A 25,623-nucleotide genomic window follows, 5' to 3' on the forward strand; every position below is an offset into this window, starting at 1 on the left:
CCCCCCTGCTTCTCTCCCCCCTGCTTCTCTCCTGTGCTTCTCTCCCCCCTGCTTCTCTCCTGTGCTTCTCTCCCCCCTGCTTCTCTCCTGTGCTTCTCTCCCCCCTGCTTCTCTCCTGTGCTTATCTCCCCCATGCTTCTCTCCTGTGCTTCTCTCCACCATACTTCTCTCCCCCCTGCTTCTCTCCACCAAACTTCTCTCCCCCATCCCCATGTTTCTCTCTCCCCTGTTTCTCCCTCATGCTTATGTTTCTCTCCCCCATCCCCAGGTTTCTCTCCGCCATGCTTCTCTCCCTGTCTCTCCCCCCCTGTTTCTCCCCCATGCTTCTCTCCCCCATCCCCATGTTTCTCTCCCCCATTGTTTTCTCCTGTTTCTCTCCCCCCCCCCCCTTCCTCCTCACCTCCTCCGAGATGGTCGCCGCTGCTGTCCGCCTCACCTACTGGCGCCAGTAGGTGAGTCGGACAGCAGCAGCGGGGCGATCTGCAGGGGCACCATAGTTTGGGGAACTTTCCCTGCGGCACACCCGACCATGTGTCGCGGCACACTGGTTGAAAATCACTGGCCTAGAGCAATCGTGCCCTAGGCAAGCACCTCCTGTGTAGTGTGGGTCTGCGTCTTCCCCCTGCCTCCCGTTCCGCCCTCTGTTCAGCCGTACAGTGTTATCTGGAAGTGTACATGAGCCGCCTCATGACCCTCCAAACCCATGCTCATTGCTCTTCCCCACCTCTCCTGCCTGTCGCCCCCCCCCCCCCCCCAACGCGCTTCCAGATAACTGTGCGGCCGGACAGAGGGCGGAACAGGAGGCAGGGGGAGACGCAGACCAACACCACATAGGCGGCGCTGGCCTAGGGCGTGAACGCTCTAGGCAATGCCTCTTTGACATGGCTACAACTTTACTAAAGTATGATTTTCGCCCTCATAAAAGCATCAGCAGTGTGGATAAAGATACCAGAAGAAAGTACTTCACATCCGCTACAAGAAGGTAAAAGTAGTTGGGGGGGGGGGACCATAAGTGGGTACAGAGTCTCTTTAAATAATAGAACTAAGACGCCCTTCGATCTCACTATACACGGCGCTTCTATTTACTGGCGTTTTTATCTCATCTTTGTGCCCTGCTGTAAGATACTCGCATCCCCGTCATCTCGCTGTATATAAAAGAAGCCTCAGATGCCGAGATGTTCTGGGGATTACTAATAAACTAGTGCGGCCTGTCATGAGCTGTTGTGATTGGGCGAGCTCATCGTGCCATTATTTTTAGATGGTTTTCTTATTGAATGAAGCGTGCCTTTCGCTCGAGCTTGCACTGGCATAGTGTAGTCATCTTGGACAAATTAGCCCCCGGTTGATCCTCCCCAGCTGCGACTGAAAGGTGGAAATTGACGTCTAATTTCTAGTCTAGGTTTAGCGTTGGATGCACTTTAAGGGACTGCAAACTGTGAAGTGATGACTTGTAACAGCGGTTTGCAGGCATGCGTGGGAAGGCAAATCAGTGTGCTTGCCTGTGTATTATTTCACATTCGGATTTGTTTAGAGGGCTCCTGCGGAGATACGGCAGCTGTTTACCTGCATATAATTACCCAGTATTTCCTTCCTTTCCACTATCTGACAGAAGACAGGATTCACTTTAACGTACAGATCAGGATACTTGGTTTGATATCTGCGGATTACTAGAAAAGTAGGAATTTGAGTAAGCTGGTAAATACAAAGTGATCCCAGTTTCTGCCAGTACTGGCTTGTTGTGTTTATTACCATGGATTTATGCCGTCTAATGCTGATAGCAGCATTTATATACAGTGGTGCCTTGGATAACGAGCATAATTCGTTCCGGGACCGCGCTTGTAATCCAAATCCACTCTTAAACCAAAGCAAATTTTCCCATAAGAAATCACTGAAATGCCGACAATTGGTTCCACACAACAAAAATAAGGATTTTTTTTATTCTGAATAACATGTAGAATAAATGAAACAAACCATGAGAAGAAGCTGAACATCATATTATAAGTCATAAACCTGAAAAAACAGCAGCAGTTTGTAGATACCGGATGGAGCTGCAGATCCTCATAGTGCAGTAGCGTAGTACAACAGGCTAGAATAGAGAAGCAGGGCCGCTGTCAGAGGCCTGTGTGGTCACATGACGGCAATGGGGGAAGGGGGAGTGTTCAGCATGGAACAATCAGGAAGTGAGAATCTGCACAGAGCTGTGCAGGAGGACAGTGACAGAAACTTTTCTATACAGCAGTGTGAATGGCTGAGTGTAAGTACAGGCACAGTATAGCAGCAGTGTGTATAGCTGAGTATAAGTGTAGGCACATTATAGGAGGAATGAAGAGGATGGAAAACACAAGGGCTAACAGAGACTGCAGGGAGCATGAAGGAATGAGCGGGGTATATGTGGGCACATAATGTAGCACTTTCTGTCCGGGGAGAGAGGGGTTACAGCTATGGAGAGATTACCTCCATAGTCCTGTCCCCTGATGTGAGCCCCAGCGTTAAGTGGATCTGCTATAATTTGGAAGGTGAGGGAGACTCCCTGGGTCAGAGTACAGTGCTGTAGACCCCGCTATGCAGACCATGCACCTCCCCCACTGCCCCTCCCACCCAGTACAGGGAGCTCCTAAACCAAAGCAATTCTTTTAAACCAAGTTACAATTTTGAAAAACCGTGAGCTCTTCTTTCAAAACGCTCTTAATCCAAGTTACTCTTCCATCAAGGTTCCACTGTACTACTTTTACCTTGACATTTAGATTTCCTATCTAATAGGTTAGTTGTTATAAATCATATTCCCTCAGTTCTATTTGATTCCAAGTAATCCTGGCAGAAGACCGTGTTACCGCTGTTACATCTCTCAGCCTACTAGTGGCCTGATCAGGAAATCTAGCTGGTAATGCAGAGCTACATTAACAACCAATCACAGTTTATCTTCCATCGAAAATCTTTTTCTTTCAAATCAATTGGTTTACTTTTTAAACATCTCAAGTCTTCCCATACTTATCAGCTGCTGTATGTCCTGCAGGAAGTGGTGTTTTCTTTTTGGTCTGACACAGTGCTCTCTGCTGCCACCTCTGTCCATGTCAGGAACTGTCCAGAGCAGGAGAGGTTTTCTATGGGGATTTGCTGCTGCTCTGGACAGTTCCTGACTTAGACAGAGGTGGCAGCAGAGAGCACTGTGTCAGGCTAAAAAGAAAACACCACTTCCTGCAGGACATACAGCAGCTGATAAGTGCAGAAAGACTTGAGATTTTTAAATAGAAGTAAATTACAAATGTATTCAACTTTCTGAAACCAGTTTATTTTTTAATAAAAATATTTTTGCCGGAGTACCCCTTTAAAGCACTAAATCTTTATTTTTCTATTTGTTTCTTATAGGGCTATTGCTGAGAAAGACAAGGTGGTCACATACACTAGACCTCGAAAGTATATTCATTCATCAGGGTCAGATCCTCCCGAGCTGGGATATGTCGATATCCACACTCTGGCAGATGGTGTGTGTCGCTATGACCTCAATGAAATGGATGTTGCTTGGCTGGAGATGATTAATGAAGAATTCAAAGAGATGGGTAAGTATGTCTGACCTCTCTGCTGACCTGCTACCCTGGTGCGTAGGCAGGATACAGGCCTCCGTGTACTGTGCTAAGGTCAGAGGTTGAATCTCTCGGTAAACAGAACCTTGTCTTACTCTCTTTTATATGGAGCTTTGAGACTTGATCCTTGTTTCCTTGGATTGTAGGTATGCCACAGCTAGATGAATACATCATGGAGCGGATAATGGAGGAGTTTGAGCAGAGGTGCTATGACAATATGAACCACGCCATCGAGACAGAGGAAGGCCTTGGAATAGAGTATGACGAGGACGTTGTATGCGACGTTTGCCAGTCCCCGGATGGAGAGGATGGCAATGAAATGGTCTTCTGTGATAAATGTAACATCTGTGTCCATCAGGTAGGCACATCACTTACGTATCCTGGTCTGAAAGTGGACAATGTGTTCTATTGCCTTTTATTTAGAGATGACTTTGATAGCCAACTGAGAAGGGGCTGTGACACTCTGTGGGCTGCACTTTATGGATGAGGCATGTAGATAAGGCTTGGACTACAGTGTGAATTTTTTCCTCATTGAAATTTACTGGTGCCAGAGATTTGTAATTTACTTCTATTAAATAAAAAAATCTCCAGTCTTCCAGTACTTATCAGCAGCTGTATGTCCTGCAGGAAGTGTTGTATTCTTTCCAGTCTGGAAAGCAGGAGAGGTTTTCTATGGGGATTTCAAATGCTCTGGACAGTTTCTGACATGGACAGAGGTGGCAGCAAAGAACCCGAAAGAATACACCACTTCCTGCAGGACATACAGCAGCTGATAAGTACTAGAAGTACTTGAGAATTTTTAAGTAAATTACAAATCTCTGACACTTTGATACAAGTGGATTTCAAAGAAACAAAAATAAAAAGCAATACATTGAGTTGGATGCAATCTTGTGGGCTGCAGCTGTCACAAGTTAGTTAAAATCAGGAGCTATAACTGATTTAAAACCATCGCTCCAGTGAGGAGGTAGACGTTTTATGGCCCCATTACATGAGACGAATACCGTGTGAAAAATCGTTATAAAGTTCAAATTTAAACAATAATCGTTCTGTGTAATTGCGGGCAACGTTAAAAAAATCTTCGTATGACATTGATTATTGATTTAGATCTGAATCTAAAATTATCGTTAATCGTTCGCTGTAATTCAACATTCATTCGCAGTAGTTCCGCATTTGTTCACTAATTATTTAGTGTAATTGCACATTGTTCATTACGGTTCAGGGAAGAAAAAGAGCGCTGCACCTCACACCTATGGCTGATACTAGTGCCCCTAGGCTAAATATAAAACACATCAGAATTTTGTGTATGAATTGATCAAGCCATACTGCCCCATGTACCTCGTGCAGGTATCTGATACACATAGGTCCCTACACTAAGTCCACACCGTGCCGGTCAGTGGCTACCAACCCCACAGGTGTGCACAGTCAGGGAACGGGGGCCATGGGACGGCCCTGCGACCCCCATGCCACAGGACCAGACCCAAAAACACCACACCAGAACCCGGCCAGCACCGCCGGCGGAGAAGGCCGCCCCCAAACAGCACAAGTCTGGATGAGGTACAAGTTTGGCGCCTGCGGGATCCGGGGGGCCCTTTAGGGTCTGGTCCTGTGACAATGGGGTTGCATGGCCATTCCGTGGCCCCCCTTCTCTGCTTGCGCATGTTTTGCGGGGATTGTGGTCACTGACCGGCACAGTGATGTTTTTTGGTTAGGGACTCGTGTATCAGAAGACCTGCACGTGGTACATGAGGCAATATGGTTTGGCCAAATTATATACTAACTTCTGATGTTGGTTTTAAATGTAGCTGAATAAGCTTTCGTGTCAGCCATGGGTGCGATGTGCAGCCATTTCTGTCTTTTTGGCTTGCACATTGTTCATTGTATTGCTGGGATCAGATGGAGTAAATGATCATAGTAACAATCGTAACTAACGACTATTGTTCTGTGTAATATAGTGAATGATTTTGGGTTAACGATAAGCAATCTCGTTTGCGATCGCTAACCGTTAAACATCGCTCCGTGTAATAGGAGTTTTATGCAAATTACGAGATAAACCCCAAAGGGCGTTCTCTGAAGCGGTGGAAGCCCAGCAATGTCCAGACCCTTCTCACATAAGTAATGCCCCATTGCCTGCATATATACATGCATACTAAGGGAATGCCCTGTGGACTTTATCTCCTAATTTGCATCATTGTTTCTAATAATAATTTCAATAACAAATAAAAAATAGGTATGAAGCCCTATTGCACATTGCTTTAAGATAGACAGTGTATTCCTGGCATCTATCAGATCCCAAATTATTCTGTCAATCAGAATCCATTAGAGATGTACTTTTCACCACTTCAGCCAATGTTGGGTATAGTGCAAGGAGGTCTTAGCCACTGGGCTATGGAGAACAGTCCTTGTTAATTCTGCTTTCAGAGTCCGTTTGTAATTCATTAGGCAGTGAGTACTGCAACAGCTGCACTACAGGTTCTACAGTTGGCGGTCACATTTCATAATCTTGTATTATTGCTCACAGCTTTGTTGCTCAAATGTTTTCTAAATTAGATGTTTCCACTTCAGCTCTTAGATAACCAAGACAGCTCTACAAGTATATGGTATGTGGATGGCTGAGCGGTTAGCCACAGTGATTTTATTTAACCCTTTAAGGACGGGGCCAATTTTCGTTTTTACATTTTGCGTTTTTTCCTCCTTGTGTTTAAAAGGCCATAGCACTTGCATTTTTCCACCTAGAAACCCACATGAGCCCTTATTTTTTGCGCCACTAATTGTACTTTGCAATAACAGGTTGAATTTTTGCATAAAGTACACTGCGAAACCAGAAACAAATTCAATGTGTGGTGAAATTGAACAAAAAAAACCTGCATTTCTTTTATTTGGGGGGTATTTGTTATTACGCCATTCACCCTGGGGTAAAACTGACTTTTATATTATCTGATGGCTTGTAAAAAATTCAAACCATTGTTAACAAATTTATGTTCCTTAAAATCGCTCTATTCCCAGGCTTATAGCGCTTTTATCCTTTGGTCTATGGGGTTTTTTGGGATGTCATTTTTTGCGCCATGATGTGATCTTTCTATCGGTACCTTGATTGCGCATATACGACTTTTTGATCGATTTTTATTACATTTTTTTCTGGATTTGATGTGACCAAAAATGAGCAATTTTGCACTTTGGGATTTTTTTGCGCTTACGCCTTTTACCGTGCGAGATCAGGAATGTGTTTAATTAATAGTTCGGGCGAGTACGCACACGGCGATAGCAAACATGTTTATTTATTTACTTTTATTAAAAACCTGGGAAAAGGGGGGTGATTCTTACTTTTATTAGGACAGGGGGCTTTTTACTTATAACACTTTTTTTTTTTTTTTTTTTTTTACTTTTACTAGAAGCCCCCCTGGGTTTAGGGTTTTCCCCCCTGGGGTTAGGGTTATTCCTCCTGGGGGACTTCTAGTATAAGTGCATTGATCTCTCATTGAGATCTTTTGCTGTATAGTAATACAGCAAAGATCAATGAGATCGGCACTCGGATGCTTTCGGCTGCTGCAGCCGAGAGCCGAGCCGGGATCAGCACCACTTTGGCGAAGACCCCGGCCGGCACAAGTAACGGAGATCGCTCGGAGCTCTGTCCCTAAGAGGTTAAAGTGTCACTGTTTACATTTTTTTTTTTTTTTAGTCCAGGCAATTAGAAACTTTGTAATTAGGTTTATTAGCCGAAAAATGCATTTTTATCATAAAAAAAGCAGTTTGAAGCTCTCCCCCCTGTCTTCATGGCTTTCTATGGAGAGCGGAGGGGTGGAGGGAGATGAGGCACCAAAACAGGACAACTAGTTCATTTTTACAGCTACATCATTTTCCTCTGAAGTGAGCACCGACCTCTCTGACCGCTGAGCACTGGCTTTTACACAGCTCCCACTGTGTAATCCTTTTGTTCTCTGCTGGTGACTAATCTTCCTCCTCCCTCCTCTCTTCCCCCCCCTTCCAAAGGTTGCACAGGGGCATGTCTGATGTAAAAGAGTCCAGATTTCCTGATAATGAGCAGTGAATGAGAGGGGAGGGGGGGGGGACCTGGGGAAGTATTATTGAATGTAGATAATGGAATATTTGCCTAATAAACCCAATTAAAAAGTTTCTTAAAATTGATTTCTGCAAAAAAAAAAAAAAAAAAAAGACAGTGACACTTTAAAGGAGTCCTAGATTAAAGTCAAGGTTGGAAAAAACTGCTTGGTGTCTGTATGTTCACCCTATAAGGGCTCATTCACACAGTGTTATTTTTTTTTGCAGTTTTAGGCCATGTTCACACATGGTAAGAACATCTGCCGTTGTTTGATGTGTTAAACAACGTCCGAAGTCTCAGATGTTCACCTGGCTGGTACTGCAGTGAACATCACTTCATTTAATCGGAATGCTGGCACATTCGGGTGTGCTCGCACTCCAGTTGGCCTTAGAGCACAATGTAAAGTTCGGGGGCCGTACTTTACATTGTCTGAACAGGCTGTTCTGTACGGTCTCTGTTCAATGAATAGCGACCACACACAATAGACCTTTCAGTTATCTTGTGCGGCCTCATAAAACACCGGCTGTAGTTTATATAGTAAATGTTAGGGTATGTGCACACTACATAGGTTTTTTTTTTTTTTTTATAATAGAACTCAATGGGGAAAAAAAAAAACAGATCCAAAAGGATGCACACAGTTGCATTTGGTTACGCATCCGTTTTTTCTCTCCCGCCCCCCCTCCCTCCATAAGGGTGCGTTCACACGTACAGGATCCGCAGCAGGTATCAATGTGACTAAATGACTGAACACAGCATTAAATCTGCTGCGGATCCTGTACGTGTGAACGCACCCTGAAGCTATGTTAAACTGACTGGAATAATGCAGTGTGGCCCCCACCCTTACACCCTTTTACTTCATGTGTAGAAGGTGAGTTTACAGATCAGTAAAGGTATGATAAAATACAGCAAGATGTGCCACAGCGTATTGTACATTACTGTATGGATGAGAGGTGATATAATATGTGGGCTGCTCTATACTTCCAGCCTGTCCCAAGGTTAGGCTGGGTCCACACTACGTTTTTGCAATAAAATGGATGAAAAACAGATGGAAAAAACGGATGCAAAACGGATCAATTTTTAAAAAAAATAGAAGTCAATGGAAAAACGGATTAAAACGGATGCACACAGTTGTGTCCGTTTTGTTTTTTTTTCATCCTTTTTTTAAAAAAAAACGGATTGCAAAAACGTAGTATGAACCCAGCCTTAGCTATGTTAGCTCAGCAGCGTAGCATCACAATTATATGCTTGGGTACACCAGCTAAGCTGCACTGTGTCATACAGGATAGACTTATGGTGGTATTACATGGAATGATTATCGTTTGAAAAATAATTAAATCGTTCGGATTTAAATGATAATCGTTTAGTGTAATAGCAGACAACGCTTAAACGATTAAACAAGAAATCGGTCGCTTAATAGAACTTGGACCTATTTTTATTGCTTGTTCGTTCGCAGTAGCTGCGACCGCAGTGGCGTCGACAGGATGGACACAATAACGATCATAAATAACAATCATCCGTCCGTGTAATTGGGTGAACGATTTCAGGTCTTTCGCCATAGCGGTCGTTTGAGTTTGTTTATTGTAAATCGTCCATAAATCGCTTCATGCAATAGTACCCTTAGCTCTACCAGTATCACACTTTATAGGCTTATACATACAAAACAATGGGCTTGGCTACACGGTCACCGGCACAGTGTATCAAACATGATAGGTTTAGATAGAACGGATAATTCACCCAGTAATGATTGATACCGTGTTAGTGAGTGATTGATTCTACGCCCGTAATATGTCTGTAATCCTGTTGTGTCATACGGTCTGCTTAGGGGGGTATCTAAGCCTATCTCATTTAGTACTGTCTTTCGAGCTGTTGTATCTAAGCCTTTCATGTTTGATACATCACCACTGTGGCCTTACATTTAATCTCCTGATAATTGATAGCGTGCTGCTCTGCCACTGTATCTAATCACATTATAATTCCGATAGGCTTATATAGAACAGATAAACAGCGCTCTCAAAATCGTCATGGGATTAGAGCGGCAAACTATAAATTATCATGAGACTAGAGGCACATAGGCCATAGCGACACTGGATAGACTGGCTCATTATGTGCCTAGATACATCTGCTCCATAGACAGTATCAGACATGACCGGCTTGGATACATAGTCCAGATATCATGAGCTTAGATACACTGACTTAATGACACTAAATGTGACACACTTTGATATAATACAGTATATACATAGTATTAATATAATTGTGATGGGATTAGATACATTATATAATGTGGGATAAGATGCACAAGCATAGAGGAACTGTATGATGTATGATATACCTAATAACTGTATAATATATGATATAGTTAATCACACCAGACCAGTAGACCGCATCAGATATTATAGGCATAAATACATTTGCTCCGTAGGCAGTATCACAAATGACAGGCTTAGATACACCTGAAGAACTGTAATGTCCTATATAGAGCATACTACTTTTGAATAAAACACCAACACTCACTTTGTACATAATTTTTTCGTATAATTTACTATAACTTAGTCTCATCATTTTTTAATTGTTTTTCTGCTGAATGCTGTGTATGAAACTTAAAGGGATTATCCAGCGCCACAAAAACATGGCGACTTTTGCACTGCTCTTGTCTCCAGTTTGGGTGGGGTTTTAAAACTCTGTTCCATTGAAGTAAATGGTGCTTAATTCCAAACCACACCTGAGATGGAGACAAGAGTGGGTTAAAAGGGGATAACCCCTCTAATGCATTGAATTTCTCTGGTCATTAAAGTGTCACTGTCGTTTTTTTGTTGTTGTTTTTTGCAGAAATCAATAGTCCAGGTGATTTTAAGAAACTTTGTAATAGGGTTTATTAGGCAAATATGCCATTATCTGCATTCAAAAAGACTTTTCTCAGTCCCCCCCCCCCCCCTCTCTCTCATCCACAGCTCATTATAAGGAAATCTCGACTCTTTTACATCAGTCGGACCCTGTGTAATCTATGGATAGGGGAGGGGGGAGGAGGGAGATTAGTCGCCAGCAGAGAACAAAGGATTACACAGCGGGAGCTGTATGAAAGCCAGTATTCAGAGTTCAGAAAGGTCAGTGCTGACTTCAGAGGAGATAGCCCGGTGATGTAGCTGTAAATTAACTCTGTTGTCCTAATTTTGGTGCCTCATCTCCCTCCACCCCTCCCCTCTCCATAGAGAACAATGAAGACTGGGGAGAGTTTCAAACTGCTTTTTCATTATAAAAATGCATTTTTCGGCTAATAAACCCAATTACAAAGTTTCTTAAAATTGCCTGTACTATTGATTTCTGCAAAATAAATAAATAAATAAAGACAGTGACACTTTAACCCTTTGAGGACCAGGCCCAAAATGACCCAGTGGACCGCGCAAATTTTGATCTTAGTGTTTCCGTTTTTCCCTCCTCCCCTTCTAAGAGCTCTAGCACTTTCAGTTTTTTATCTACAGGCCATGTAAGGGCTTATTTGTTACAGGAATAGTTGTACTTTGTAATGGCGTCATTCATTTTACCATAACATGTATGACGGAATCCCAAATATATTATTTATGAAGATATAAATTGGTGAAATCGCAAAAAAGAATGCAATATGGTAACGTTTGGGGGGTTCCTGTGTCTACGTAATGCACTATATGGTAACAGCGACATGACACTATTATTCTATAGGTCAGTCCGAACACAACCATATGCAGGTTACACAGATTCTCTAATGTTATATATGTATTTTTTAATGAAATCCTTTTTTTTGGCAATTAATTATAAATAAAATGGGACTATTGTGACGCTTATAACGGTTTTATTTTTTCACCTATGAGGCTGTATGGGGTGTCATTTTTTCCGCCATGATCTCTAGTATTTATTAATACCATATTTGTGAAGATCGGACGTTTTGATCACTTTTTATTAATTTTTTTATATATATAATGTAACATAAAATCGGTAATCCGCGCACATTTTTCCCTCTTTTCGTGTACACCGTTCGCAATGACGCTTGTTATATTTTAATAGATCGGACAATTACGCACGCTACGGTATATTATATGTTTATCTATTTATTTATTTTTATATGTTTTATTTATATAATAGGATAGGGGGGTGATTTCAACTTTTATTGGGGGAGGGGTTTTGGGGTAGTGTGTTAGTGTTTTTAACTTTTTTTTTTTACACTTTTGAAGCCCCTTTGGGGGACTTTTACATACATTACTTGGATTTCTACACTGATGAATGCTATGCCATAGGCATAGCATTGATCAGTGTTATCGGCGCTCTGCTCATTGAGCCTGCCTGTGCAGGCTTAGAGTAGCAGAGCGCCGATCGGACCGCATGGAGGCAGGTAAGAGACCTCCAGCAGTCCGTTTTACCGATCGGGACCCCTGCAGTCACACTGCGGGGGTCCCGATCGGTAAGTGACAGGGGACTCCCCCTGTCACTTACACTTAAACGCCGCGGTCGCGCCGCGATCGCGGCGTTTAAGGGGTTAATGACACGCGGCAGCGCGATCGCTGCAGCGTGTCATTGCCGGTGAGGTCCCGGCTGCTCACTGCAGCCGGCCCCCACCTCCTATGAAGCGCGCTCCGCTCCGGAGCACGCTTCATAGCGGGAGAAACACCCAGGGCGTACAGTTACGCCCTAGGTCGTCTGGGGACAGACTTCCATGGCGTAACTATACGCCCTGGGTCGTCTAAGGGTTAAAGGGAACCTGTCACCCCCCGCGCTGGGGTGAAGGCCGTCCGACAACCAGCTAGATCCCCGGATATTTACCCCTTCTCTCCAAGTACCGCTCCTGGAGCCTGTCCCGGGACAGAGATATCCTTGTCGGAAGCCCTGCGTGCGCGCTGCAGAGATGAGTCTGATGCCCATAGAGAATGACGGCTCCATTCATTCTCTATGGGCGTCGGACTCCTCTACGCAGCGCGCACACAGGGCTTCCGACAAGCATATCTCCGCCCCGGGACAGGCTCCAGGAGCGGGACTTGGCGAGATAGGGTATGTAGCTGGGGGTCGGGTGGCCTTCACCCCGGCATGGGGGGTGACAGGTTCCTTTAAGTTTTTTCCTGAGTGTGTAGCCGCCTGCACCTTTAAGTAGCCCACAATTACAATTTACGCTTAGAAATGGAATTAAATATAGTCCCTAGTATGATACATTTAATCCATTAAACTCACTGGGCCTGGCACGGGAACACTGTGATATATGTCCGTATACTGTTCTGCCTGTACGCTGATCCTTTTAGATTTCTGGAGGGTTGTTAGGATTGAGCAGGGGTAGGGAACCTTGGCTCTCCAGCTGTTGCAAAACTACAACTCCCATCATGCCTGGACAGCCAAAGCTAAAGCTTTGGCTGTCCAGGCATGATGGGAGTTGTAGTTTTGCAACAGCTGGAGAGCCAAGGTTCCCTACCCCTGGGTTAGAGAGGGCAATAAATCACAACGAGAGGGCAATAAACTATAGTGAACTTGATCTATCACTTGCTGTATGTTACCCATAATGAGTATGGTCTATTGATGAATAGCGAGATGATCATGTAACTCATTTTCATTAATAGAAATCTTGTTTACAGGGTCGCTGCAGTTAGTAACAGTAATGGATGTAACATTGACAAATAGACGACTTTGGTTAAAATTCAGACGGAGTGTGCTTGCCTTAGCATTAAGCGATGCTTTACACTGAGATGTACTTTCTAAATATTCACTTCATGTGAGCGATGACAGCCCTGTCCTGTAGATGCTTCCTGCTTGACATGTTGCACTTGATAAAGAAACCGGATACATTACACTAGGCTTTACGTCATCCTCTGGTTACTGCTGTGTTGGTTAAAGAGGGTACTCCAGTAAAAATCTTTTTCTTTCAAATGAACTGGTTTCAGAAAGTTATATAGATTTGTATTTTACTTCTATTTAAAAATCTCAAGTATTCCTATACCTATACCTATCAGCTGATGTATGTCCTGCAGGAAGTGGTGTATTCTTTCCAGTCTGACACAGTGCTCTCTGCTGCCACTTCTGTCCATGCCAGGAACTGTCCAAAGCAGTAGCAAATTTCCATAGAAAACCTCTCCTGCTCTGGACAGTTCCTGACATGGACTGAGGTGGCAGCAGAGAGCACTGTGTCAGACTGGAAAGAAAACAACACTTTCTGCAGGACATACAGCAGCTGAGAAGTAAATTACAAATCTTTATAACTTTCTGTAACTAGTTGATTTGAAAGAAAGAGGAGTACCCCTTTAAAGCCAAATAGATCATCAATGAAATGGAATGACACAAATAAGCTTGGGGTTTAGCAGGAACCCAATAATAGTTTGGAATACCGGCGTGTGCTTTGCTTTGGCATACACACGTAGTTTCAGTATGGCCGTAGAAGCATGTATAGTTTGATTTATATTTTATTTAACGTTTTTTGCTGTTCTGATGTGATTGTATATTTAGCATGTCAATGCTCTCTCTTTCCACTTGGATTCAGGCATGTTATGGCATTTTGAAAGTGCCGGAAGGAAGCTGGCTGTGCCGGACCTGTGCCTTAGGGGTACAGCCAAAATGCTTATTGTGCCCGAAGAAAGGAGGTGCCATGAAGCCCACGCGGAGTGGCACTAAGTGGGTCCATGTCAGCTGTGCTCTGTGGATTCCTGAGGTAAAGCCCTGAATGTTGTAACTTGTGTCCCTCCCCACTCTTTATAAATCACTAGTACCACAATATGTCTTATTAGAGAGAAATGCTTTTTCAACTTAATTTTTTTAAACCCTTTATCCTTGTACATTCATTTAGAATCGATAAAATCCTCACAGCAAAGAGGAGACCGATTTTCAACTTCACAGAGCAATCGGGTCACAGCTGCCTATAGAGGTCTATGGAAGTGGGAGAGGGAGGAGAAAGCAGGAGGAGTTAGCTGGAGATTAATCGCTATGATGTGCACCATACAGAGCATGCAGGATGTAGACAGCAAGACCCTTACTAGAGCCAACAGGGTCATGTTTCCACCCAACCCCACACACACACTTTCTCCACCTTCTTCATAGACTTCTGTAGGCAGAAGTTGAAAATTAATCTTATGAGTAAACAGGAATCTATCACTAGGTTTATTACACCTTAAATGAGGGCAGCATAAACTAGTGATATAAATGCTGAACAGATCTGTGTAATATTTACATAATTTTGTTCTGCTGTTCTCCAAATATGCAGGAGAATAGGATTCTTGCCACACCCCTCCCCCCGCCCTCCAGCTACTGATTGCCAGTTGCCTGCCTATACACAGCATGGATAGATAACTGCCAATCAGCAGCTAGTGGGCGGAGTTTTCCACTTCTCATGAATATCCAGGACTACTGGGCTCATGCACATAATGGAGAGGACTACTTATTGTCCATGTTATTTAGCTGCACAGAACAATGTAAGTGATCCATCATTCTGTTCAGCTTCTCGGTCACTAGTTTATGCTACCCTTAAATAGGACACCATAACCCTCTGTGGGGGAGCAAGTCTGACCTATGGAGGAGAAAAGCATTGTCTGTGAACCTCTCGTAATGTATCTTATCTACATTTGTTCTATTGATTCATGTAAAGAATTGATGGTACATTTGCAGCTGTTTGAATTAAACAAAGCCTGATTTCCTCCTAAAAATTTTTTTTATGTATCCAACAGATTAACTTCCTTTAAATGTCTCTTTAAAGCAAATGACAAGTTTTCTTGAAAAAACAAACAAAAAAAAGTATAAACTATATCAATACTGATTGTGTCTTATTATCCTAGGTGAGCATAGGGAGTCCAGAAAAGATGGAGCCCATTACCAAGGTGTCGCACATACCCAGCAGTCGCTGGGCGCTCCTCTGTAACTTGTGCAGTGAGAAGTTTGGGGCCTGCATACAGGTAAGATTAGCTGGGACTATACTGTACTGTCAATTAAAGAGGCACGCCGAACATCAAAAATCAGCCCCCATCTGCAGGATAGGGAATACCAAGCTGGCTAGTAGGGGTCTGACCGCTGGGACCCCCAGAGATCTGGATATTGGAGAAAAATTGTCTCCCTAAAAAAGCGCAGTGTGTGCACAGACAGCACCTCATTCATTCTGCATGGTGTCAAAGTTTCGGGACTTACACTGTATTGCGAGTTTCCTCTTTTCCTATTTTACCTTCCTCTAGCAGAGTGTCGTAGGACTACTAACTTGGTGGTCTTAGAGGTCTTTTCTAGGCCCCCAGCTGCCATGACAGCTACCCTGTGACTGCATGAGGTGATCTGGGGGTGGTGGGGAAACCCCCCCTTACTTCTCTCTGATGCCTCACTCCCTATTTACTGCTGCATCTAAGTGGTTAAACATCTAGGATTGGATATACATCTGTCGTAAATATGTGTAGATGTTGACAAATGATTAAAGACCTGTCAGCTCTCACACTTCTTTTTTTTTCCCCAGTTAATACTTTAAAGGGGTTCTCCAGGATTAGAAAAACATAGATGATTTCTTCCAGAACCGGCACCCCCCTAGTGCGTGGTATTGCAGCTCTGAAGTATATAGAACAGAGCTGTATTTCCACACAAAACCAGAGGACACATGTGGTGCTGTTTCTAGAAGAAAGCAGCTGTATTTTTCTATTCACGCATTACCCCTTTTATTACTAAGTAAAGCGACTCTGTACCCACAATCTGACCCCCCCCCCCCCAAACCACTTGTAACTTCGGATAGCTGCTTTTAATCCATGAACTGTCCTGGGGTCTGTTCAGCAGGTGATGCAGTTATTGTCCTGAAAAACAACTTTTAAACTGGCAGCCCTGTATCAAACTGGCGTGGCCTAGAGTGTCTGTGCATTAGGCTTGCACCGCCTCTCCCTCCCTCTGCCCCCCCCCCCTTCAATCATTAGGAATGCTCTAGCCAGGTATTCTCCTATTCCTCACTTGTCTGAACATTGCACAGGTGCCTTAACGATCCAGCCCATGTGCCGTGCTTACACAGGTGAGGAATAGGAGACAATCTGACTGGAGCATTCCTAATGATGGGGAGGGACTGAGAGGTTGTGCCAGCCTAATGCACAGACACTCTAGGCCATGCCAGTTTGACACAGGGCTGCCAGTTTAAAAGTTTTTTTTTTAGGACAACAACTGCATCACCTGCCGAACGGACCCCAGGACAGATTTTGGATTAAAAGCAGCTATCTGAAGGTACAAACGGTTGGGGGGGGGGGGCAGATTTTGGGTACAGAGTCGCTTTAAATTATATAGTTTCTTAAAACTCTGTGCTGTTTTCGCATTTGGTATTTCTCCTGTAAACCTAGGAATATATTGACAAATAGATATTAGCAGAGCTAGTGATGACTGCATCCTATAGCAGGGATACATCTTACTGAGAAACTCTACACATTAACTCTACAGTTTATTCCTACATTTCCAGTTGTAGTTACAGCGGATACATACAGTGCCAGGTAATAAGGAAAGCAATGTTATTTCATGTGCCCACATTTCCCTAAGACATTTAAATATATATACAGGTCCTCCCTTTCACTGCCAAGGATGTATGTAATGCGCTCCGACTTTAAATGGTTGCAATAACTACAAAATAAAGTGGAGACAAGTATCGTCAAATTCTTGCATTGAAGTAGAAGTATCCAGCTCCTGCAGGAACACTTATTTAACCCTGTTGAACCTGTCTCAGGATAAAGATACAAGATTTTAGGGGACTTCTTAGTGCCGGATATTTTGCCTTTGATGCAAGCGGACAATCTTGATCTCTTCACTTTTATCAATATTTTTAAAAGGGAATGAGATGGAGGCATAAGGGGTCATTCAAACGTCTGTATAATTCCTTCCGTACACTGACAGTCTTCTGTGGACTGAACCTGGGAGCTCCTAGTATCTTGATTAATTAGTTTATAAGTTTGCGCTAGTGTACTGACACAGTCATACGGCTGTGTCAATACTCTAGCGCAAACTTTTAAGCTGTATAGGAGCTCCCGACAACATAATCATGATGCTGGGAGCTCTCAGGTTTAGTCCGCAGAACACTGTCCGTGTACTGAATTCTATGGACGTGTGAATGAACCCTAACTTTTTTTTTTTTTTTAATTTAGAAGCTGTTCTGCTTTCAAGGCTCTGCTTAAAGGGGTACTCCAGGCTAGGGGTATTTTTCGTGTATGGCCGGGGTGGGGAGGTAGATATAGGCACTGCTTTCCACTTACCTGCCCGGTTCCCCCCAGGACCCGGCGTTGGAACCGGAGCGGACGACAGCGTCTACCTCCAACCCTCTCCCCAGCCATACACAAAAAATACCCCTAGTTCAGAGTACCCTTTTATAGTACATTCATACCATCAGGTACACCGCTTTAAGATTTTTGTAGCAATAGCCTGGCGCACATTGCTGGTCTATTCCTGAGCACCGACCCAAAATAAAGCGTTTGAGGCGGGCCCGCTGGCCCCGGTGTGATGAGACTCCCCTTTGTGACGTGGCTCCATTGATTCTAATGGAGCCGCATCACATAGAGGATGGCAGAACGTCACACTTGGGGGCCAGTAGGCCCGCCTCCAGTGCTGTAGGCCAGGTCGGAATACACCAGTGCCGTATGTATGAACCAGGCTCCGGTTAAAAATAAAGGACCCCCGCACTGGCGCCATTTTATTGCTGTAAGGATCTTAAAGTGATGTACCTGATGATACATTCGCTTTAAGCCTGATGTATACACTGAACACTCCCCTGGTGCATAGGCTATATGTATGAATTTTGTACGTAGTAAGCGTGAAGATTGTCCTCAATCTCCCAGCAATGGAAAGAGTTAAATGTGGCTACCTTTAAAAATAAAATCCTGGTTAATGTGTTCCAGTCATTATGATTGTATTCCCTGTGGACATCATAAAAACAGGATGGATTTCATCTCTCAGGGGACGCTGCATAATCACACATGTAATTATAGGGCTTTTTTTTGTTGAATATTTGTTTTTCCCCCTAATCCCTATGGATAGAAAATGAATGTAGATGTCTGGTTAAACTGCTCTGCATGGGATTTATCAGGTAAAAGGGATATTTCGGCCTGAAGCATTTTTTTTCACCTGTCCACTGTTTGGGTCAGGGATAGGGAACCTTCAGCCTGATGGGAATTGTAGTTTTGCAACAGCTGGAGGGACAAAGGTTCCCCAGCCTTGGTTTAGGGGTTTAGTGTTAGATCAGTACGGGTCTGACCACGCTGACCCACAGGGGTCTCCAGCCTCCGCTCCTTCCGTCCTCCAGACTGGGGCTAGGACAAGTTGAACGGAGCAGTGGCTTATCATGCTATCTGCCACAATGGCAAAACCCTTTAAAGTCAGATAATAGAATGGAGAGTGCTGCTTGTCTGTGAATAATATTGGAAATGAACAGCTAAGGTCCCTGTGAACGCTGCCAGTCCTTTTAAAAGGGGTTGTCCAGTGAAAATTTTTTTCTCTCAAATCAACTGGTTTCAGAAAGTTATAAAGATTTTTAATTTACTTCATTTAAAAATCTCAAGTCATCCCTTACTTATCAGCTGCTGTATGTCCTGCAGGAAGTGGGGTATTGTTTCCAGTCTGACACAGTGCCCTTTGCTGCCACCTCTGTCCGTTTCAGGAACTGACATGGACAGAGGTGGCAGCAGAGAGCACTGTGTCAGACTGGAAACAATACACTAATTCCTGCAGGACATACAGCAGCTGACAACTACTGGAATACTTAGAATTGTAATTTACTTCTACTTAAAAATCTTATTACACTTTCTGAAAACAGTTGATTTGAAAGAAAAAGATTTTCACTCGAATTCCCCCTTTAAATGCCGTGGAATAATGAGCGTGAGCTTTCCATGGTCTGATTGCTGGCTATTGCCCAGGTGATGACAGTCGTGTGATATGAGTATTGATCACCTCTCATTTTCCAATAACCTCGTTTGTAGTTTATGGTGTTGTATGTTCTTGTTTCCTTTGCTCTTTTATGTTTTGTGTGTGTTATTTTTTTTCCCCTCTCTTCTCGGCATTGATTTCTAACTCTAGACCAGTGTAGTTGTGGATGATGTGAAGCCGGTTAATAACCGTCTGATGTCTTCTCTCTTTTATCTGCGTGCTGAATCAACCTGAGCAGGAAAACCCAGAGGAGGCCGATTGGCTTCTTTTCAAGGGAACGTAGAAATATTCCGTTGTCATTGTGTGTTAGTCTGAGGTCATACGACCATCACATAGCACAGCCTAGGACATTCACTTAAGCTTGAGGGGACGTTATTATGGTTTGTTTTTGCCAACTGGGTCACGGAACAGCCGGTCTCTAAAAAGATCATCCCGGCCGCTACTGCAGTACCGACCGGATGATCTTTGCAGCCGCAGAGTTCTGATGCGGGCGCCTCCATGAGCGCCTGCATCAGAACTCCCCACTGCAGCCGCTTGCTCCACAGTGTGCACTGACAGGGTTTTCTGCGGCCGCTATTAACTGAATAGCAGCCGCAGAAAACTGACATGTTAGATGTATGCGGCGCCGCTAGGGATCCTGGCCGAAGCGTATACTATGTGTATACGCTCCTACTGGGATCCCATAGAAGGCAAAGTAACGTATATTCTCATAATAATCGTGGTTTTACGAAAATATACGTTGAGTGAACATAGCCTTAGGCCGGATGAGCCGGATGATCTTTAGGGCCGCAGAGCTCTGATGCGGGCGCATCCGTGCGCACCCGCATCAGAACTCTCCACTACACACTATGGAGTGAGCGGTTTTCTGCAGCCGCTATTCAGACGCAGAAAACTGACATGTCAGTTGTTTACAATGCCGCTAAGGATCCTGGCCGGAGCATACACTATGTGTACACGCTCCAGACGGGATTCCCTCAGCCTGCAGCATTACGTAAGTACCGCAGAAATCACAGCCGTTGTAACAATGGCTGTGATTTCTGCGGAACTTGCGCAGTGTGAACAAAGCCCAAGGGTGCGTTCACACATACAGGATCCGCAGCAGATTTGATGCTGTGTTTAGTTATTTAGTTACATTGATATCTGCCCCATCAAACCTGCTGCGGATCTGCACCAGATTTGACTGCTGCGGATCCTGTACATGTGTACGCACCCTTAGGCCATGTTCGCACGGTGTAGTTTTTGAAGACTAGAATGTCCGTTCTTGCCTCAAAATGATGCACTGCATTATTCTCCGGGCCATTGTTCGCTATGGTTGCACAAATAATTGACCCGTCAATAGTTTGCGGCCTCTAATGCCGGAACAACGGCCGTCGTTCTCGCTCTGTTCACACAATGTATGGCCGTTTTGACGGCCGTACGTTGCATAGACTTCAATGATTAATTGGATTACAGGCGCACCCAAATGTGCCTGCAATCCAAGTAAAATAAAGCGACGTTCCTGCAGCCAGTATGGTAATATCGGCTGCGGAAACATGTCAAACAGCGCCAGTTGTTTATACCTTGTGTGAACATAGTCGCAATATAAACTAGATAAAATAAAAGACTGTATATTACTGTATCATTCTCACTACATATATCCAACTAATGTTCAGCCTGTAACATAGACCAGGACCATGTACTGTAGGAGAATTACTGGAGTACTGGTGCCTAATGTAAGGGATCACACCAAATGGGATTAGATTTTTCTTATATTCAAAGTGTTATATCTGGATTCCGGTCATCATTGATCAGTACATCTAAGTTTTTTGCAAACATGTAGCGAGTGTGCCTAAAAGGCTCCAAGTATACACACTAAACCTGTCCATAGGCTGCCAGCATGTAGCAGAAGTACGTCCTTCTGGCATACTGTACAACGGGCCTGGTAGGCTTCAGGATTCATTCATGTTGAGCTCTGTTCACATTTGCATATTGGTTTCTATTGCAAACTACATTGCATTGCACAGCAGATGCTCCAGCATTGTAGAGCAGGGGTAGGGAACCTTGGCTCTCCAACTATTGCAAAACTACAACTCCTATCATGCTAAAGCTTTGGCTGTCCATGCATGATGGGAGTTATAGTTTTGCAACAGCTGTAGAGCCAAGGTTCCCTACCCCTGTTGTATGGGAAAATAGCCTAGAGGGGTGACCTCCTTTGCAGGTAGTGTGTTACAGTAACATGGGTTGCCTGCGGACCACCTAACATAAGAACATGTCACTGTATAAATTGCAGTTCTCTAACGCCATGTCGTTTTTGCTTTCAGTGCTCTGTTAAGAATTGCCGCATCGCTTTTCACGTCACTTGCGCCTTCGATCGCGGCCTAGAGATGAAGACCATCCTGACAGAAGAAGACGAAGTAAAATTTAAGTCTTATTGCCCAAAGCATAGCGGAAACAAGAAAACCCAGGAAGGCCAAATCCTTGAGAGCATTAGTGATTTGACTGGCACAGCGGAGGCTTCCCCAGTTTGTTTGGATGATTTTCAGGGTCTTGCTGCCTGCCAGCAAGAGACCAAACATGGCAGCCAGCGGAAACTGAAACTCCAGCAGCTCGAGGATGACTTCTATACATTCGTCAATGTACAGGATGTGAGTCAGGCCATGCAGATCCCATACGATGTCACAGACTTTGTATTCCAGTACTGGAAACTGAAGAGGAAAGCCAACTTCAACAAACCTCTTATAACTCCGAAGAAGGACGAGGAAGACAATCTGGCCAAGCGAGAACAAGACTTTCTGATCCGTCGTTTGCAGCTGTTTACTCACCTGCGGCAGGATCTGGAAAGGGTGAGCATTTATGTCCCTCTACTTGGTTTAAAATGTGCATGATGCAAAGTAGACGTCAGGCAAGTGGCTTTACCTGCAAAGGGTTTATCCACTTTTTATTTTTTCTTTATTATGTATGATTTACTCTTGTATATACTTTATATTATATACATGTATTTCCGAGATCAGACGAGCTCGGGCGTGTTCAGGGTGGTGTGGCTGTAGGCATTATATACATGTGTTAAAAAAAACTGCTTAGGTAACTCCCCTTTAGGCCGTGGATTTATTTTTCTCTAGAAAGGAGCTCACCGTACCAGAAAAACTGATTATCAGCAGGTTAGACGAATCTAACCTGCTGACATGTCCGTATAGCACAGGAGATGCAGAGGAGGAAGGTATGGCTCTTGCCCTCCTCCTCAATGCCATTCCGGTGCAGTTAGTAGTTTGCTCCACAGTCTGGTGAGACAGGGTCCTATTCCACGGAGTGATGATCAGCCCGATTATAACTCTGTGGCAATGATCAGCCGATGATCGTGTCATTGGCTGATCGTTTATTTGGGTTCAAACCTAAAATCATCGGGCACTGACCGCGCAACGCTGCGTGGAATAGCGATGTGCGGCAGGCGACTGACAATTTCACAAGCACCATACATTATCTAAACATGTTGCAGGTCTTCTCCTGCGCTGCTTCTTCCTCTCGGTCCTGCATGTAGCAGCAGCTTCAGTAAGGCCTGTCTGAGCTGACAGACCGCTCAGCCAATCACTGGCCAGAACCGCCGCTCTGTCAGCTCAGACAGGCCGCAATGAAGCTGCTGCTGTGCGCGGGACCGGGAGGAAGAATGTATGGTGCTTAAACAAGGGCTGCAAGGACATCGGTAACGATGACTCTTCAGTCCTCGTTAAACGATTATCGGGCTGTGCAATAGGCCCAGTAAACGAGCGCCAATCTAGCAGATCAGCGCTCGTTTACATTATTAATCGGGCCCCCATCGGCCTGTGGAATAGGACCCTTAGGTGCACATGCCCTACACTACCTATCCGCCCCCGGCCAGGCTGGCCCGACCCTTTCTATTGATAATGAACGGAGTGTCCAGGGCCGTATCGGGGCTATGGGGCAGACAGTGCTCCTAACAAACCATGGAGCACACGACTAACTGCAATGGTACGGTGCAGAAGAGGAAGGGAAGATACATACCATCCTCCTCAGCGTCTCCTGTCCTTTAGGACACTGCAGGTTAGAGTTGTCCTAACCTCCTGATGGTTCCCCTTTAAAGAGGCATGTGATACAGCACAGACCATGTGGATTTGTATTCAAGTAACAGGCAGAGACAGACAGGCAGTGTTAAATAGTAAATACACAGACAGTGAAAAAGTTGTTGGACTAACCAAAATACTAATTAATAATCCTCCGTTGTTGTCACGTAACCCATGCTAGCTGGAAGCTGGGGTCGTGTGATGTCTGTGTAATCACATAGGGGATGCCATGTTATAGTGATACTGTCATCCCAGTTTTCCTGTGTGCTACTATTGGCACCACCAGTTACAGACAGTGTCACTAAGAGCGCCCTCTCCCTCCTTCCAGTTCTGTTATCCATGCTCCTCCTGTGATGAGGCAGGGAGAAGGGCGTTTAATGGATACCAAGCCCCCGCCTCAGTGACATTATCCGCGACTGATGGTGCCAATGATAGTACACAGAAAAACTGAGGTGACAGTATCACTTTAAGTTCTATTCAGTCAGTCCATGGATGCATTACACTAGAAATTACACTACACGATATATATATTTTCATGGGGAAATTGAAAAGAATAATCTTATACCAGACTGAAGTCTAAGGTGTTAGATGCCAGCCCTTAGATGCCAGTGGGGGGGCATTGCACGTCGGCCTCGCTGACGTCTTTACTAAGCTGTGCATGCGCAAAGCAGCCTGAGAAGACGCTGCTGTACTGCGCTTGCGCGGCATAGTACAGCAGCGGCTTCACCCACTGTACTGCGCATGCACAGCTTAGTAAAGACGCCGGCGTGGCCGACGTGCAATGCGAATGGGAGTGCTGTGAATACATTTTGTAAAATAAAATGGCAAATTATTGATGACTTTTCTCCTAATATCCGGTATCCAGCAGCCGGCTGACCAGTAGCTCTTCCTTTCTTATATTAGACCATGCATTACACTGGTGCTCGGAAACTAGCTGTATTGCCTCCCCATAGTGCTTGTTACACGAATCCTGTGGCTTTACATTGTCGTCTGTACATCTGTTGTGGTGCAGTAATCCTGTTTGAGGGAGGATTCTGGCGTCAAACCAACATTCATCCCGTATGTAAAACAAATGCTCTGTGCGCAAACTGAGATTTCTTTTTCTTCTTGGTTTTAGGTACGAAACCTCACCTACATGGTGACCAGAAGGGAGAAGATGAAGCGCTCGGTCTGTAAAGTTCAGGAGCAGATCTTTAATTTTTACACAAAGCTCTTGGATCAGGACAGAAGCAATGCTGGTAGGATACGCCTTCTCCTGGGTCACCTTCAATGCAGAGCTGCTCAGTGTGAACGCTGGAAACTGAAACGTGCTGTAATATTTATTTATGTATTTTTATTAGTATATTTTTATGTCTACGTCAGTATATTTCTTGATTGTCACCCTAATGCCCCCCACTACAGTGGTGATGATCTGGTGGACATTTGTGCATTTACTCAGGTTTTGTTACAAGTGTGTAAATGGTTCCTTAAGACGACCTGTCCGCTCCCCTGATATGAATGTTGTAGTAAATACTGTTACTTGTCCAAAAATTACAGTGCTTAGAACAGGGAAGGTGAACCTTGGCTGTCCAGGCATGGTGGGAATTGTAGTTTTGCAACAGCTGGAGGGCAGAAGGTTCACCATCCCCTGGTTTAGGGGATCAGTGTTATAGATCAGTAAGGGGTCTCCAGTCTCCCGCCTATGGCAGTGACTGAAAGAGCTGAAAGTTCTTAAATGCCAATTTTTAAAGGGGTTTTGCCACCATGAATTGTAGTTCTGCAACAGCTGGAGGGCCGAAGGTTCCCCATCCCTGGCTTAGAGGGCCTTTTTTTTCCCCTCTCAGAACTCCATTTCTCTGTTATTTCTCCTAAAGATGCACAAACAGATTTTACGTCAGAATTTGCCACCTTCATTACTTCTGTCAGTGGGGTGCGTTCCTTCATAAGGGACTTAGTAACACCTAGTTATTTTATTCATAAATTACCATGGGGAATAAGAGAGGAAAAACGAAATGCTGAGCTATAAGAATAGGCTATCACTTTGCTATGTTATTAAAGGGGTACTCCAGGGGGGGTTGACGACACTTTTTCCTGGGACCGG

The 25,623-nt window shown here is 44.3% G+C and overlaps 1 protein-coding gene across 7 annotated transcripts in view; it reads left to right on the forward strand.

Annotated features, from left to right (window-relative positions):
• Positions 1 to 25,623, forward strand: part of JADE1 (jade family PHD finger 1) — a 79,034-nt gene that overhangs the window by 48,064 nt on the left and 5,347 nt on the right. For all 7 annotated transcript variants that reach the window (XM_069978595.1, XM_069978594.1, XM_069978599.1 and 4 more), the window contains 6 exons: positions 3,367 to 3,557; positions 3,728 to 3,939; positions 14,126 to 14,293; positions 15,411 to 15,527; positions 21,789 to 22,310; positions 24,661 to 24,781. In XM_069978595.1, coding sequence (XP_069834696.1) covers positions 3,367 to 3,557; positions 3,728 to 3,939; positions 14,126 to 14,293; positions 15,411 to 15,527; positions 21,789 to 22,310; positions 24,661 to 24,781 — 1,331 coding nt within the window. The remainder of the gene's footprint in view (positions 1 to 3,366; positions 3,558 to 3,727; positions 3,940 to 14,125; positions 14,294 to 15,410; positions 15,528 to 21,788; positions 22,311 to 24,660; positions 24,782 to 25,623) is intronic.

The sequence above is a fragment of the Dendropsophus ebraccatus genome, chromosome 7 (genome assembly GCF_027789765.1).
Source record: "Dendropsophus ebraccatus isolate aDenEbr1 chromosome 7, aDenEbr1.pat, whole genome shotgun sequence".
In the NCBI taxonomy this organism is placed as follows: Eukaryota; Metazoa; Chordata; class Amphibia; order Anura; family Hylidae; genus Dendropsophus; species Dendropsophus ebraccatus.